The 16,671-nt window shown below is 44.2% G+C and overlaps 1 protein-coding gene across 8 annotated transcripts in view; it reads right to left on the bottom strand.

Moving 5' to 3' along the window:
* LOC129702775 (MAP7 domain-containing protein 2-like) overlaps positions 1-16,671 on the bottom strand; it is an 82,850-nt gene that overhangs the window by 26,667 nt on the left and 39,512 nt on the right. For 5 of the 8 annotated variants that reach the window (XM_055644737.1, XM_055644739.1, XM_055644741.1 and 2 more), the window contains 3 exons: positions 11,999-12,123; positions 7,296-7,415; positions 3,454-3,575 (listed from right to left, as the gene is read on the bottom strand). In XM_055644737.1, coding sequence (XP_055500712.1) covers positions 3,454-3,575; positions 7,296-7,415; positions 11,999-12,123 — 367 coding nt within the window. The remainder of the gene's footprint in view (positions 1-3,453; positions 3,576-7,295; positions 7,416-11,998; positions 12,124-16,671) is intronic. The other 3 variants (XM_055644740.1, XM_055644742.1, XM_055644738.1) reach the window with 2 other exon arrangements.

Below are 16,671 nucleotides of genomic sequence, written 5' to 3'. Positions count from 1 at the left end.
GGAACACTACAGTGCCTTCGATAATGTTTGGGACAAAGACCATTTATTTATTTGCCTCTGTATTCCACAATTTGAGATTTGTAATAGAAAAAAATCACATGTGTTTTAAGTGCACATTGTCAGATTTTAATGAATGGCATTTTTATATATTTCAGTTTCACCATGTAGAAATTATAGCAGTGTTTATACAAAGCCCCCCCCCCCCCCCCCGGGGTTGAATTTCAGGGCACCATAATGTTTGAGACACAGCAATGTCACGTAAATGAAAGTATTCATGTTTAGTATTTTGTTGCATATCCTTTGCATGCAATGACTGCTTGAAGTCTGCGATTCATGGACATCACCAGTTGCTGGGTGTCTTCTCTGGTGATGCTCTGCCAGGCCTGTATTGCAGCCATCTTCAGCTTATGCTTGCTTTGCTTTATCCCTTCAGTTTTCTCTTCAGCATATAAAAGTCATGCTCAATTGGGTTCAGATCGGGTGATTGACTTGGCCACTCAAAAATTTACAATTTTTTCATTTTAGCTTTAGCAGTATGTTTGGGATCATTGCCTTGCTGTAGAAGGAACCGCCGGCTATTCAGTTTTGAGGCATTTGTTTGAACTTGAGCAGATAGTTTGTTCAAGTTCAAGAGAGTTTATTGTCATGTGTCCCTGTATAGGACAATGAAATTCTTGCTTTGCTTCAGCACACAGAACATAGGAGGCATTTACTACAAAACAGATAAGTGTATCCATATACCATAATATATATACACACATGAATAAATAAACTGATAAAGTGCAAATAACAGATAATGTGTTATTAATAATCAGAGTTTTGTCTGAGCCAGGTTTAATAGTCTGATGGCTGTGGGGAAGTAGCTATTCCTGAACATGGTTGTTGCAGTCTTCAGGCTCCTGTACCTTCTACCTGAAGGTAGCAGGGAGATGAGTGTGTGGCCAGGATGGTGTGGGTCTTTGATGATACTGCCAGGCTTTTTGAGGCAGCGACTCAGATAGGATGTGTCTACACACTTCAGAATTCATTATGCTACTACCATCAGCAGTTGTATCATCAATGAAGATAAGTGAGCCAATACCTTCAGCAGCCGTACATGCCCACGCCGTAACACCCCCACCACTGTGTTTTACAGATGAATTGCTTTGGATCTTGGGCAATTCCTTCTCTCCTCCAAACTTTGTTCTTGCCATCACTCTGATATGTGAATCTTCGCCTCATCTATCCACAAGACCTTTTTCCAGAGCTGTGGTTGCTCTTTTAAGTACTGTAACCCGGCCATCCTATTTTTGCAGCTAACCAGTGGTTTGCATCTTGCAGTGTAGCCTCTGGATTTCTGTACATGAAGTCTTCTGCGGACAGTGGTCATTGACAAATCCACACCGGACTCCTGAAGAGTGTTTCTGATCTGTAGGACAGGTGTTTGGGGATTTTTCTTTATTATAGAGAGAATTCTTCTGTCATAGCTATGGAGGTTCCTTGGCCTGCCAGTCCTTTGCGATTAGTAAGCTCACTACTGCTCTCTTTCTTCTTGATGATGTTCCAAACAGTTGATTTTAGTAAGCCTAAGGTTTGGCTGATATCTCTAATAGTTTTATTCTTGTTTCTCAGTCTCATAATGGCTTCTTTGACTTTCAATGGCACAACTTTAGTCCTCATGTTGATAAACAGTAATAAAAGTTTCCAAAGGTGATGGAAGGACTGGAGGAAAGACTAGGTGCTGAGAGCTCTCTTATACCTGTATTAAGGTGGCAATTAAACACACCTGAGCAATTACAAACCTGTGAATCCATGTGTCCCAAACATAATGGTGCCCTGAGGGTGGCACAATTAGTTTTTTGTTGTTGCTCGACCTCCAAAAACTGGGGGACAATAATCATGATATATCCCCCCCCCCCCCCTCCCCCTCTCTCCCTTCCTTGGTCTTACTGATGTTGTGAGCCAGGTTGTTGTGCTGGCACCATTTGGTCAATCGGTCAATCTCACTTCTATACTCCGACTCGTCCCCATCTGTGATTCGTCCAACAACAGTGGTGTCGTCGACATACTTGATGATGGGGTTCGCACTATGTCCGGTTACGTAGTCATGGGTATAGAGTGAGTAAAGCAGGAGGCTGAGCACGCAGCCTTGAGGTGCTCCCGTGCTAATTGTTACTGAGGATGAAGTGTTTCCGCCAATTCGAACAGACTGTGGTCTGTGGATGAGGAAGTCAAGGATCCAATTGCAGAGGGATGCGCAGAGACCCAGTTCCGTGAGCTTGGTAACCAGCTTTTTATTTATTTATTTATTTATTTATTTTTTTAAATCAAAAAATTTATTCAATTATTAAAAAATAATATTTACACTACAATAAAACAAGCCAGAACCCACCACCATAAATACAATACAAACATATATCCATAATAAACTATTATACAATTATGATACAATCCTTATTGAGGATACATTCAACACCCTGCGGAGCCCAGCGGTCCCGGAACTCCCTCAGGGTGCCCACAGACAGGGCGTATTCCCTTTCTAATCCCACCCGGGCACGGATGTAACCCCGGAAAAGGGGGAGACAGCTGGCTCGGGTAGAGCCCTCCACCGTCTGGCACCGTGACTCGCGGATGGCCAGCTTGGCCAGGCCCAGGAGCAACCCAACCAGGACATCTTCAGCCCTACCTGGTAACCAGCTTGGAAGGGATGATGGTATTAAACGCCTAGTTGTAGTCTATACAGTCTCACTTACAAGTCTCACTTAACTTGATTGCTCTTCTTCCTCGTTAAGACATTTACTGTCACTCTTTGGACAGATGCTGCCTGATTTACTGAATGTTTTGTTTTCATTTGTTTAAGGGGATTCAAGTCACCCTCATGGATCTCCATGATACATTGGCTGTGGGCTTCGTTTCCATTGTAATTCCTGTGTATGAGTGCAGAATAGTGGTGCAGTGGTAAAGCTGCTGCTTTATGGCTCCAGCGGCCTGGGTTCAGTCCTTACCTCTGGTGCTGTCTGTGGCTGTGCGGATTTTCTCCAGGGATTCTGGTTTCTTCCCACATCCCAAACGTATCCAATTTGATAGGCTAATTGGATCAGTAAATCATCCTTAGTGTGTAAGGGAACAGTGGAATCTGGGAGATGATGGGAATGTGGAGAGAATAAGGTGGAATTAGTGTGCGGTTAGTGTGGGTGGGTGGGTGGTTGGTGGTGGACATGGGCTCAATGGGGACAGCGTCCTTGCTGTGTCATTCCATGAGTATGCCACTGTTCTTCACCTCCACACAAGGCAGACCATTTCATCACTGCATTTATATTCAGCTCATTAATACACAGTGAGACCATTGCCCTGGCCAGATGCGATGAGGTTGGGTTATCATTGCCCAGGACTCACCAGTTAGAGATGGATTTGAACCTAATCAGCCTCTGATTCGAGTACGCAAAGGTTACGTCTGAGATTAGCAATACTTACTTCACCGCAGGTGATGATGACCTTTTAGACATGTTTGCTGGAGACTGGGATCTTCTGAAGGTGGATGTGGCACTGGACCCTGTACTGGATGAGTGCTTCTTTTCCTTCTTCACTTTCTCAGTCTAAAAGAAACAATCATTATTTAGCTTCAAAATCTTCAAAGACTTCAAAAAGTTACTACAAAAAAAAGCATTTAAAACAAAACTGCAAATGCTGGAAATCTGAAATGCTGGGGATATTCTACGACTCAGACAAAGTCTGTGGAGGGAACCAAGTATCTGATGAAAGGTCATTGATCTGAAATATCTCTCCACAGACACCGCCTGATGCACTGCCTTTTCTGCTTTTATATATCAAAAAAATGGTTTAACACGTGCACAGTATATTCATGATTGAAAATTCCAAATTCAAAAGCAGCATTTAAACATAGATTCCAATGTTGACTAATTGTTAAAGAATAACCTGGTAAACTATGTTTATATGTAGCTTTGAATGTTTGACAGCGTTTGTTCGAAATTATTATTTTACACAGAGGAGTTTCCAATTTTGCCATCACCACTGTAACTTTGGAAGTGTGTTCAGTTCTGGTAATGCCAGGTGAATAAAATCCTAAAGGAACAGCGACAGGCTGGGGAATTGGCTACTTCCTTATGAAAGAACCAATGTACTAACAACAATTAGGCAGCAAAAGCATGTTATATCATAGAATACACTCCAGTATCCCCAGGAATTCTTCAGAGTATAACCAGGCTGCCATTAAGCCAACTTGCACACAAGAAGAAGTGATCAGAAGCACTTTAACTCAATTTTCAGCCAGTGAGTTCAAATTCTAAATCTAGTCACTCCATTACGAGGATGTGGAAGATTTAGAGAGGGTGGGATGAGGTTAATCAGAATAGTACCTGGATCAAAGACTTTTATCTATAAGGATTGGGAAAACTTGGGCTGGTTTCTCTGGAGCTCCAGAAGCTGAGGGGAGACCTGATAGTAATATATAAAATTAGGAGAGGCACAGATTGGATAGCCAGTCAGAGCCTTTCTCACAGCGCACACGCGCACACGCGCGCGCACACCCTTTTACCAATTAATACAGCTACCAATGTAATCGGCCATTGGATAAGTCAGTCAACGCAGCAGAGTTTCGGAAGAGTCTGGTCATCATCTTCTAAAGCTATTGAAAATTAACAGTACAAAATATAACCTCAATCTATTTTTAAATTATTGTCTAATTTTCAAAATAGACTAAAGAAAGAGCATAACTCCTTGGGAAATGTGATACATTTTATATTCTAGCAATGCACTGTTCCTTCAGTTCATTATAGTCAAAGATATGATTCAGAAATGTATTGCCAAACTCAGGTAGGCGGAACTATCAGGAAGCAGGTCAATTTAGTATTAGAATATACTAAACAGATTAGTGGCTTAATGTTATCCTGAAAATGTATTTCATTTTGATATTTGATGCTTTGACCTTACCTTTGGATATTACAATCACAGTTACTGACAAAAATTGTGTGCGTTTTATGCAAATCCATTGGTCCGATTGTGCAGAGGGGAAATTTGTGACAAAAATGGACATAGAAATGCATGTGGAAACTATTGGCAGAAATGATCAAACAACAGAAAGTAACGCACAAATTGCTGGAGGAACTCAGTGGGTCAAACTACATCAGGGGGGAAATGAACAAGTGCTGTTTGGGATTGGGATGCTTCTTTAGACCTTCAATCAAATTTAAGGTTTTGGAAAAGGAATTTGGATATGAGGTGTGAAAAATTTGGTAACGTATATAAAAGATGCATATTCCCATTAAAATTGTGAGTTGATACAGTAACCCAAATTACAAAGGTCATGGAAACACAGCCTGATGTTGATGGCATTAAAGGAAATAAAATGCTCCATTGTGATGTGTATGGCATATTCTGCTCATATTGTAAATAAAAATAACTGCAGATGCAAGAAATCTGAAATTAATCCTGAAATCCCCTGCGGGGAACATGCAGCAGGTCTGTGGCTGGTAACCCAGCGGATGCAGCCAAACTTGCTGAGCATTTCCAGCAGTTTTTCTTTTTCATCACTGCTAATATCGTACTGCAATTAGAGCTAAACTCTACATAAAAAGTTACTTGATCTAGATGATCTGATTAACTGCAATCAATAAAATTAAATTAATTTGCAAATGTTGGGCATTCTTGAAATCAGTGTAAATTGGAAAACCAGCTTGAAGCTTGACAGTAAATTGTTACCACAGAGGATAGGAAGAGTAGCCAGCAGCAAAGCATAGAAAGAAGCAGTAATGGACAGGATAGAAGGTATATGGAGATCACTTCACAATGGTGACTTGCTCTGCTTTTCAATTCACCACTGAAAGTGACCTCTGTCATGCAGAATTTCTACAACTGAGTATTCACTGGCCAAGCATCATTGGACAATTACCCCCTCAAATAACTATCCATCTGTCTCCTTCATGATTCACTGTAGCATTGAGAAAAATATTGTGGTACAGGGATTGTTTCATGGAAACCTTTCCTTAAAACTGAAACTTGCTGGTCATTTTTGGTATAAAGGAAAAACAAGGAGGATATAATTAATATCAGGGGAAGACAGTGAGATCAACTTTACCAGGTCTGCCCAAGCCGTGCAATGCTGGGCGTCCAAAGCAGTCACGTAACCTGGTGTGCACTGACCACGCAAGATCCCATTTTAAAGTTGAAACATTGAAACATATGTTGTATAATAATGGAACAGCAGAGTATTCAGTCATGTTTAGGAGGAACGTGTTTGGAACTTTTGTCTGTCCATGTAGAATTGGGCAGCGTAAGGAATCATATTTGGGACTCTTCAACAAAGAGTCATTAAAATCTGCCCCATTGGTTTCTTTAGGCCAATGTTCAAGTTCTCAAAATTGTCCTGGTTCTCTATTCTTAGTACTTTGGAGGGGATGATCAGCCATGATCGTATTGAATGGCGGTGCTGGCTCGAAGGACCGAATGGCCTACTCCTGCACCATTTGTCTATTGAAAGCAGAAGATGGACAGGAATATAGGAAGGTGGGCCTTTACTTTCTCTGACCCCAAACAAACCAGACACAGCTGGCTGGGGGTCCGGGTGGATAAGCTCTTTATTAGACCCCTTTTCATCAGGGACAAGAAATAATCAAACTGTTTGATTAAACTTGACCTCCATCAGAAGGGCAGATAAGATCTGCTGCTTCAAAGCTACCACACGGCAGATCAATCAACCATCACTGCACACGTGTCTAGCAGCTCACCTGCGTATTGCTGCTGAGGTGAATACCTCATGGAAACAGTTGGCAGAACAAAGGAACAACAATCCATTTACATCACGGGCTTCTCCAAACCATTGGACAGGCTCCAGGTGACAAAAGCTGGACGTAATGTCTGTGGGGCTTCCAGAAACTTGCATTCATTTGTGAAGGGATCATTATTGAGCACATCTGGGCAGTGTTTTCAATCTCTGGATTGATTAGTGGATACAGCCCAATGAGGGCTCCATTTCACCAGACGTGCACAAGGGCCACATGAACTTAACCTCACACCCATTTCTTGTTTCATACCAATGCTACAGATCATCAGGAAGAAAAGATATATTGCCCCTATCTGGTTTTGAACCTTGCAAATAGCCTGTTGACACGGGCAGACTAACCTGGATCAACGTGACCTCACCTGGTTCCAAGATGAGAGTTAGGGAACAGCGTTGGATTGTGTCCCACCCGAGGTTTGTGTGTCCTCAACCCATCCATAGTGCTTGATGAATACTTTCAAATTATTACAACTTATAAACAGATATTTTCTTCTCGTTTTGTTTTCTGTTATTACAATACCATGCCAGAGCTTTGGGAGTCCAGTAATACCATCTCAGCTTTCCCTCCATCTCCAGGCCTTCCCTGCTTCTTTCGGCTTGCCCCAGGCACTTTGTTCCTTTGAGGCCTGCTCCAGACTCCCTATACAAGTAGGTAGTGACTTAACTATAACAGGAAAACTACTCCACATGCTATGTATTTGGCTTAATGGAGTTGTCTTTTAATGTACATATAAATGAATACAACTAAATTACCTTTAAGTAAAAACCCATTATACAAAAGTACTTGCCTGTTTCCACCACTCCCAGGAAATTCTCCACAGTGATCTACTGTCTGTGGCTGCGGGTTCAATACCAGGTACTACCTTCCAGACCTAAGGTTAAACCTTGGTCTGCTCCCTTGGGTACACAGAAACATTTCCACTCACTGGAGTGGATTTGTGCAGATGTGTTCTCCCCAGTGTCTAGATTGTTATCAATCCATCAACTAACATGAATTAAATAGATTATCTGGTCTTTCATTCAAACCAGCAATCTAGCATGTGCAATGGGTTTAACCAATGGTGGGGTAAGAAGATTAACAATCAAAGAATGCTGGAAACACTCAACAGATCAGTCACCATCTGTGGAGAGAGAATCAAAGCTAACAGTTCAGAGAAAAGGTCAAGTCAAGTGAGTTTATTGTCATGTGTCCCAGACAGGACAATGAAATTCTTGCTTTGCTTCAGCACAACAGAACATAGTAGGCATTGAGTACAAAACAGATCAGTATGCCCATATACCATTATATGCGTAAATATACACATGAATAAATAAACTGATAAAGTGCAGATAATGGGCTATTAATGTTCAGAGTTTAGTCCGAGCAAAGTTTAATAGTCTGATGGCTGTGGGGAAATAGCTATTCCTGAACCTGGTCGTTGCAGTCTTCAGGCTCCTGTACCTTCTACCTGAAGGTAGCAGGGAGATGAGTGTATGGCCAGGATGGTATGGGTCCTTGATGATACTGTTAGCCTTTTTGAGGCAGCGACTGCGATAGATCCCCTCGATGGTAGGGAGGTCAGAGTCGATGATGGACTGGGCAGTGTTTATTACTTTTTGTGGTCTTTTCCTCTCCAGGGCGCTCAAGTTGCTGAACCAAGCCACGATGCAACCGGTCAGCATGATCTCTACTGTGCACCTGTGGAAGTTAGAGAGAGTCCTCCTTGACAAACAGATTGGAGATTGGCTCTCCGTAATCTTCTCAGGAAGTAGAGGAGCTGATGTGCTTTCTTAATAATTGCATCAGTGTTCTCGGACCAGGAAAGATCTTCAGAGATGTGCACGCCCAGGAATTTGAAGCTCTTGACCCTTTCAACCATTGACCCATTGATATAAACAGGACTGTGGGTCCCCATCCTACTCCTTCCAAAGTCCACAATCAATTCCTTTGTGTTGGCACCATATGGACAGTCGCTCGATCTCTCTCCTATACTCCGACTCATCCCCATCAGTGATACGTCCCACAACAGTGGTGTCGTCAGCAAACTTGATGATGGAGTTCGCACTATGACCGGCTACGCAGTCATGAGTATAGAGTGAGTACAGCAGGGGGCTGAGCATGCAGCCTTGAGGTGCTCCCGTGCTGATTGTTATCGAGTCTGACACATTTCCACCAATACGAACAGACTGTGGTCTATGAATGAGGAAGTCGAGGATCCAATAGCAGAGGGATGCGCAGAGACCCAGTTCTGCGAGTTTGGTAACCAGCTTGGAGGGGATGATTGTATTAAATGCCGAGCTGTAATCATTGAATAACAGCCTGACATATGAGTTTTTGTTGTCCAAGTGGTCCAGAGCGGAGTGGAGGGCCAGCGAGATCGCATCCACCGTTGATCTGTTGTGGCGGTAAGCGAACTGCAGTGGGCCCAGGTTTTTGTCGAGGTAGGAGTTGATTTCCATGATCAACCTCTTAAAGCACTTCATCACCACTTAATGCCACTGGTTGATAGTTATTGAGGCACGTCACCTTACTCTTCTCGGGCACTGGTATAATTTGATGCCCTTTTGAAGCAGCCATCTTGAGTTAACCTGAAATGTTAACTTTGTTTCTCTTTCCATAGATGCAGTCTGACATTTAAACTCTACACTTTAGAGATACAACACGGAACCAGGCACTTCGGCCATCCGCACCGACCAGCGAATACCCCATACACTAGCACTATCCTATACACTTTTTTTAATTTACAATTTTACCGAAGCCAATTAACCTATAAACCTGTACATCTTTGGAGTGTGGGAGGAAACCAGAGCACATGAAAACCCACACAGTCACAGGGAGAATGTACAAACTGCATACTGAAAGCACCCATAGTCAGGATCGAACCCGTGTCCCTAGCACTGTAAGGCAGCAACACTGCTGCTGTGCCACTGTCCCACCTGCTGAGTGTTTCCAGCATTTTCATTCTGGAGTTGAAGTGCAGACATATCCTCACTGCACAGACAACCATGTGACTTATTGTCACCAACCAGCTTTTTGTGTCTATCTTCGGTTTAAACAAGCATCTTCAGTTCCTTCCTACACATGCAACTTATTAATGTTAGGAGACAGATAAATACTGATCAGGATACTTAGGGAACCTCCCTCCTTATTTTCAAACAGTGTCTGGATGATCCCTTTAACTTGGTAGCACTAACAATATTTAAACATGAGTCTTGTTTAAAGAAGTACAAACAGATAAACTTCAGCATTACCAACTGAACAAGGTGTCAGATGCTGGATGGCAGAGAATGCATCATGTGAACAGCAACATTGGGTTGCTCCTCATTGGGACACATCACCTGTCCCACCACCAGCACACATACCTGGACACACCACACCTTGCCACTCCATGTCTCAGTGTCCAGTGCTTAAGCCAGGGGCAGCATCATTCCCCATTCTTCTCTGGGGGATTTGAGGTGGAGTGTGAGGGCTGTGCTGGAGCAGATCAGGGCAAAAGACCAACGGGTCTCTTGTGGAATGGGAAGGAGTGTGCATGGGGGAAAAGTGAACACTTCTCCTAGTGTTCCCTGCAACTTCAAAATAATTTTAATTTTATTTTAACATATAAATGTTTTTAGTGTGATAAATGTTTAAAAAAAACATTTCAACGATATTTATTAATAAAAATTAGGTCCAGAATGTCTGCACAGAGCAGCAACACTTCAAGCCCCCGACAAATGGCACCTTTGATTGAACACTGTTGAGCCGGGGGTGGGCCCCAACCTTGGGAAAGGACCCCCTCCCCCACATGCGGAAGAGCCCCAGCGGCAAGGACACCACATGCCAAGGGCACTCTGAGGTGAGAATCCCCCACGCCAAAGATCCCTTATGAGAACCACCTCTGCTGAGAATCACCCCTGCTGAGGACCACCCCTGCTGACCTGCTGAGGACCACCCCTTCTGAGAAAACCCTGAGAAAACCCTGTAGAGACACCCACTGGTTCCAGAACCTTCATACACCAATACCTTTTGTTCTGAGACCCCTTCTTCTAATTTCTCTCCTTCTGGGGTGAGGTTAGGAAACACTCTACATGCAGAGAGAGTCTTCTAGAAATAGCATTAAGGCACGCCATCTGTTAATTTTACATTTGAAATTGACAGATTTTGAACATTTAGATGAGGAATAAGGGAAAAGATGTGTAACTACAAAACAGCTCAACTCCAATCTCAGTGAATGTTAGAAAATATTGAAGGAATTCAATGAAGTTAAGGAATGCAATGTTTTGGATTCCTAACCAAATTTCATGTTTTAAAGGTCAAAATAAATGTATAGGTTTTCAGTCTAATTTCAATTCAATACAAATGTTACAACATTTGATATGCCGTGTTGAAGTTATTTTATAACCAGAGGCTTCAATAGAAACACTGATCTTGGGAAGTCCTGCTATGGCCGGGTGGCACCAGCAAATGACTGCCCCGCCAACAATCTGTCTGTCCCATCCTTCTTTTGTTATTTGTTTGTATGTGTTTTGAATGTATTAGTGTGTCCTTCTTTAGCTTGTTTTATGTGGGAGGTGGAGGGGGGGGGGGGGGGGGGTGGTGAGTTGGAGGAACTTTTTGCTTACCTCTCTTACCTCGACAGAGATGCAATCTTTTTCCGTAACATCGAGGAGTTGGCGGCCTTTGCTAGAGCCCGACTTCTGGATTTACCGTCGTGGACCCCACGGTCCCTTTGCCAGGGATCAACCTCTGAGCTCCAACCACGGGAGCCTGCGGAATTTAACATCGTGGAGCTCGCGGTCTCTGGTTAGAGGCCGACTTCGGGAGCTCCAATCCACAGGAGCTTTGACCGCCCCGACGCGGGAGCTTCGATCGTCCCGACGCGAGAGCTGACTGCAAATGGTTCGACTGCCCCGACCGTGGGAGAATAGTGAGGGAAGAAGGTTAGACTTTATTGCCTTCCATCACAGTGAGGAATGTGGGGAATCCGCTGCGGTGGATGTTTATGTTAATTTTTATGTAGTTGCGTGTCTTGTTGCTTTTTTTTTTAGTAACGCTGTATGGTAATTCAGATTTCACTGTACCCTAATTGGTACATGTGACAATAAACTGACCTTGAAACCTTGACCTTGAAGCAACAGGGGCACTGATCAAATTAATTCAATAAGAAAAAACATGAAAAGGTGAAATCGTGATATTTTGACAGAACACCAACATTATTTACTCTTCAAACGTATTATTAGTATTTCAACTCTTTTCACTACCTGCTGAGTTTCCGTCACTGGACTCCCTTTGGTTTCTCCTGGCAAGGTAGAAGCGGTTGCTGCACTCTGTCTGTCTCCACTTGGACTTGTAGGTTTGGAAGAGCTCTTGAGGGGACTACCTAAGTCTATACAAGGGCAGACAGAGAACATTGAAGAGTTAAAGCTTCACACCATAGAGAAAACAATTATATGGAATGAGAAGGAATAAAAGATGAAGATACACAGGAGAAAATGGTTACTGCATGATGAAGACTGGGAAGCGATCTTCCCACCATAACCGTCTGCATCGATCACGTGATCCTTTGCTGCTGTTCCAGCAAATTAATCTTGCTAGGCCATGTATGTGGGATTGTAAAATTCCTGCTTCATGAGGTATACATGTTGTAGTGATACCAGAAGAGAGAGGTTGCACGGCTCAGGAAAAGCAGACGAAACTGGAGCTCTTTGCAAGCTGTGACACAGGCAGAGGATTTGAAGTTATGGAAGGATTGATTATGAAGAAGGCATCTCCACAGGTGGGGATGTCAATTATTTCTGGGAATCTCAAAATCCAACATGAAAATTGGAAGATGCTTTGCTGTTCAAAATGTGGAACACTTTGTAGTAGTTGATGTGATTAGCATGTATACATTTAAATCAAATCTAAGCAAACACATGGGAAGGGAAGTAATTGAAAGAAACAATGATAGATTGGGATGTGGTACTGAAACATTGGTGTGGGTTTACTGAGCCAAAAAGGCTTTTTCTGTAATGCACGCACAATGTACTCTACCTGGCAAATGTATCTAGCTATTCTGTACAGAACTTTCAAAACATCATAGTTATAGACTCATTGAGTGATACAGTGTGGAAACAGGCCCTTTGGCCCAACTTTCCCACACTGGCCAACATGTCCCAGCTACACAAGTCCCACCTGCCCGGGTTTGGTCCATATCTCTCCGTGTACCTGTCTAACTGCTTCATAAATGTTGGGATAGTCCTTGCCTTAACTATCTCCTCTGGCAGCATGTTCCATACACCCACCACCCTTTGTGTGCAAACGTTACCCTTTAGACTCCTATTCAAACTTTTCCCCTTCACCTTAAACCTATGTCCTCTGAGCAAGAGACTCTGTGCATCTACCCAATCTATTCCTCTCATGATTTTATACACCTCTAAAAGATCACCCTCATCCTCCTGCTCTCCAATGAATAGAGTCCTACCTTTCCAACAGATCCCACTTCATCTCTCTCCACAACCACACCTCTGCTACAGCCACAGTCACTCAAGGCGTTCCCCAAGGCTCCGTACTCGGCCCCCTCCTCTTCATCATCTACATCCTCCCCCTTGGTCAGATACTCCGCCACTTCAATCTGGACTTCCACTGTTACGCTGATGACACCCAGATCTACCTTGGCATCAAATCCCCCCCACAACCCCCCCCCCCCCCCCCCCCCCCCCCCCCCCCCCCCTCCCATATCAACCCTGTTTGTCAGCTGTAAAAACCTGGATGCAAAATGATTTCCTCAAACTCAACAGCGATAAGACAGAATTCCTCCTCATAGGCTCCAAAGCCACACTCAACAAAATCAATAACCCCACTATCACCATCGACGGCACCACTGTCTCCCCATCTCCCCAGGCCCGCAACCTTGGCGTGATCTTTGATTCCACCCTCTCCCTTGAGCCTCACATCCGCCATGTCATTAAAACCTCCTTCTTTCATCTCTGCAACATCGCCAAACTCAGACCCTCTCTCACACCGCCCGCTGCTGAAAGACTCATCCATGCCTTCATCTCCTCCCGACTGGACTATTGCAACTCACTTCTCCTTGGCATCAGCTCCACCTACATCAACCGACTCCAACTGGTCCAGAACGCAGCCGCTCGACTCATCACCCATACCAAATCCTGGCATCACATCACTCCAGTCCTCAAACAACTTCACTGGCTTCCCATCTCCCACCGGATCACCTACAAAATCCTGATCCTCACCTACAAAGCCCTCCACCATCTGGCCCCCCCATATCTCACTGACCTCCTCTCCCCCTACCAACCCTCACGGTCCCTCAGATCCACATCAGCTGGTCTCCTCTCCATCCACAAGTCCAACCTCCGCAGTTTTGGGGACAGAGCCTTCTCCAGGGCAGCTCCCAAGCTTTGGAACTCCCTCCCCCAACTGATCCGCAATTCCGTGTCCCTCACCATCTTCCAGTCCCGCCTCAAGACCCATCTCTTCACCTCTGCCTATCCTTAGCCCCACGTGCCGTCCCTTTTCATCTGTGCATTAATTGCCTCATACTGTGTTTTGTATTGAATTCTGTATTTACTTTGTATACTAGTCATGTCTCTACTATTTATTTCATTCCCCTTACATGTTTTTCCTCTACCTGATAAATTTTTGTAAGGTGTCCTTGAGACACTTGAAAGGCGCCCATAAATAACATTTATTTTTATTATTATTATTACTCAACCTCTCCCTACAGCTCAGACCCTCCAGTCCAGGCAACATTCTCGTAAATCATCTCTTTACCTTTTCCAGCTTGAGAACATCTTTCCAAAAGCATGGTGCCCAGAACTAAACACAATACTCCAAATGTGGCCTCACCAACATCTTATACAACTGCAACATGACCTCCCAACTTCTACACTCAATACTCTGATGAAGGCCAACGTGCCAAAAGACTTTCTGACCACCCAATCTACCTGCAACTCCACCTTCAAGTAACGATGCACTTGCACTTCTAGATCCCTCTGCTCCACAACACTCCCCAGAGCCCTATCAGTCACTGTGTAGGTCCACCCATGTTAGACTTCCCAAAATGCAACACCTCACATTTCTCTGTATCAACCATTCTCCGCCCATCTGGCCAATCGATCAAGATCCTGCTCCAATTTTTTCACAACCATCATCACTATCTGCAAAACCACCCACTTTTGTACCAGCAAACGTGCTAATCTTGCCATGTGTGTTCTCATCCAAATCATTGATATAGATGACAAACAATAAAGGGCCCAGCACTGAACCCTGAGGCACACCACTAGTCACAGGCCTCCAGTCCAAGAAGCAGCCTTCCATCATCATTCTCTGCTTCCTTCCATGAATCCAATGCAGAACCTTGTCAAATGCCTTACTGAAATCCCTGTGTACAACATCTACAGTCCAGTCCTCATCGACCTTTTTGGTTGCGCCTTCCAAAAACTCAATCAGATTTGTGAGACACAACCTCCCATGTCCAAAACCATGCTGACTATCCCTAATCAGCCCTTGTCAATCTACATCAGGAGTTGGCAACCTTGTTCTGCATAGGGGTCAGGACGCATGTCTGTGAGCGGATGGCTGGCATCAAATCACGTGTTCACATACATGCCGTACCTTGCGTACCTACGGACCATTGCCTTGGCTCTGTCCTGAAGGCGGTGGCTCAAATACTCACACTCACTCATCCTCGGCCTATTGATAACCCCGATCCCGACAGTTAAGCCCAGACACAGAAGGTGCGCGCCCATGCTGGCGGCTTTGCACAGGATGCGGTACAGTCAGAGCTCGGCGGGCGGCTCCGCAATTGCGGCTGCCAGCGCAGTCCTCCTTTCGTCACCGCGCCTGGGCGTTGTGGCATCGTGAGGTACCGCAGATGAGAAAAGTCTGCGGGCCGGATGATTATGGAAAAAGAATACGCCTGCGGGCCGGATGATTTCGGGTTATGGGCCGCATTCTGCCCGGGGGCAGTAGATTGCTGACCCCTGGTCTAAATGCATGTATATTCTATCCCTCAGAATATTCTCTAGTAACTTTCCAACTACAGATATTAAGCTCACTGGCCTATAGTTCCAAGCATTTCCCCTGTAGCCCTTCTTGCCACCCTCCGGTCTTCCAGCACCTCCTGTATTTAAAGACGACACGTAAATTTCAACCAGGACTCCGGCAATTTCCTCCCTGGTTTCCTTCAATGACCTCAGATATATCTGATCAGGCCCTGGAGATTTGTCTACCTTCAAACACAATAGTGCCTTCAGCACCTCTTTGACCATAACACTGACTGCTCTCAAGACACTTACATTGACTGCCCCAAGTTTCTCCATCCTCCTGACTTTCTCCTCAGTAAATACAGAGGCCCTTGCCCATCTCAACTCCACACAGAGTTGACTACTTTGATTCCTGAGGGGTCCCACTCTCCCTCTAGTTACGCTTTTCCCCCTTATAAAAACATAGAAACATAGAAAATAGGTGCAGGAGTAGGCCATTTGGCCCTTCGAGCCTGCACCATCATTCAATATGATCGTGGCTGATCATCCAACTCAGTATCCTGTACCTGCCTTCTCTCCATACCCCCTAATCCCTTTAGCCACAAGGGCCACATCTAAACCCCTCTTAAATATAGCCAATTAACTGGCCTCAACTACTTTCTGTGGCAGAGAATTCCACAGATTCACCACTCTCTGTGTGTTGAAACTGTCATCCGCATTATGTATTTATAAAATCTCTTGGGATTGTACTTAATGCAATCTGCCAGAGCTATCTCCTGGCCCCCTTTTGCCCTTCGATTTTCCTTTTTTACTTTGCTGAAGTATTTTCAACTCATTCAGTTCTTCCCTCCCTTCGCAAATCTACTTTCTTTGTAGATCGATTGAAGGAGACCATGTGCCAGTTTCATTGGTAGGTCAGCGGTGGAGAGAATTAGCAGCTTCAAATC

This window comes from Leucoraja erinacea, chromosome 13, assembly GCF_028641065.1.
Source record: "Leucoraja erinacea ecotype New England chromosome 13, Leri_hhj_1, whole genome shotgun sequence".
Lineage (NCBI taxonomy): Eukaryota > Metazoa > Chordata > Chondrichthyes > Rajiformes > Rajidae > Leucoraja > Leucoraja erinaceus.
This window is presented reverse-complemented; position numbering and strand designations above follow the sequence as displayed.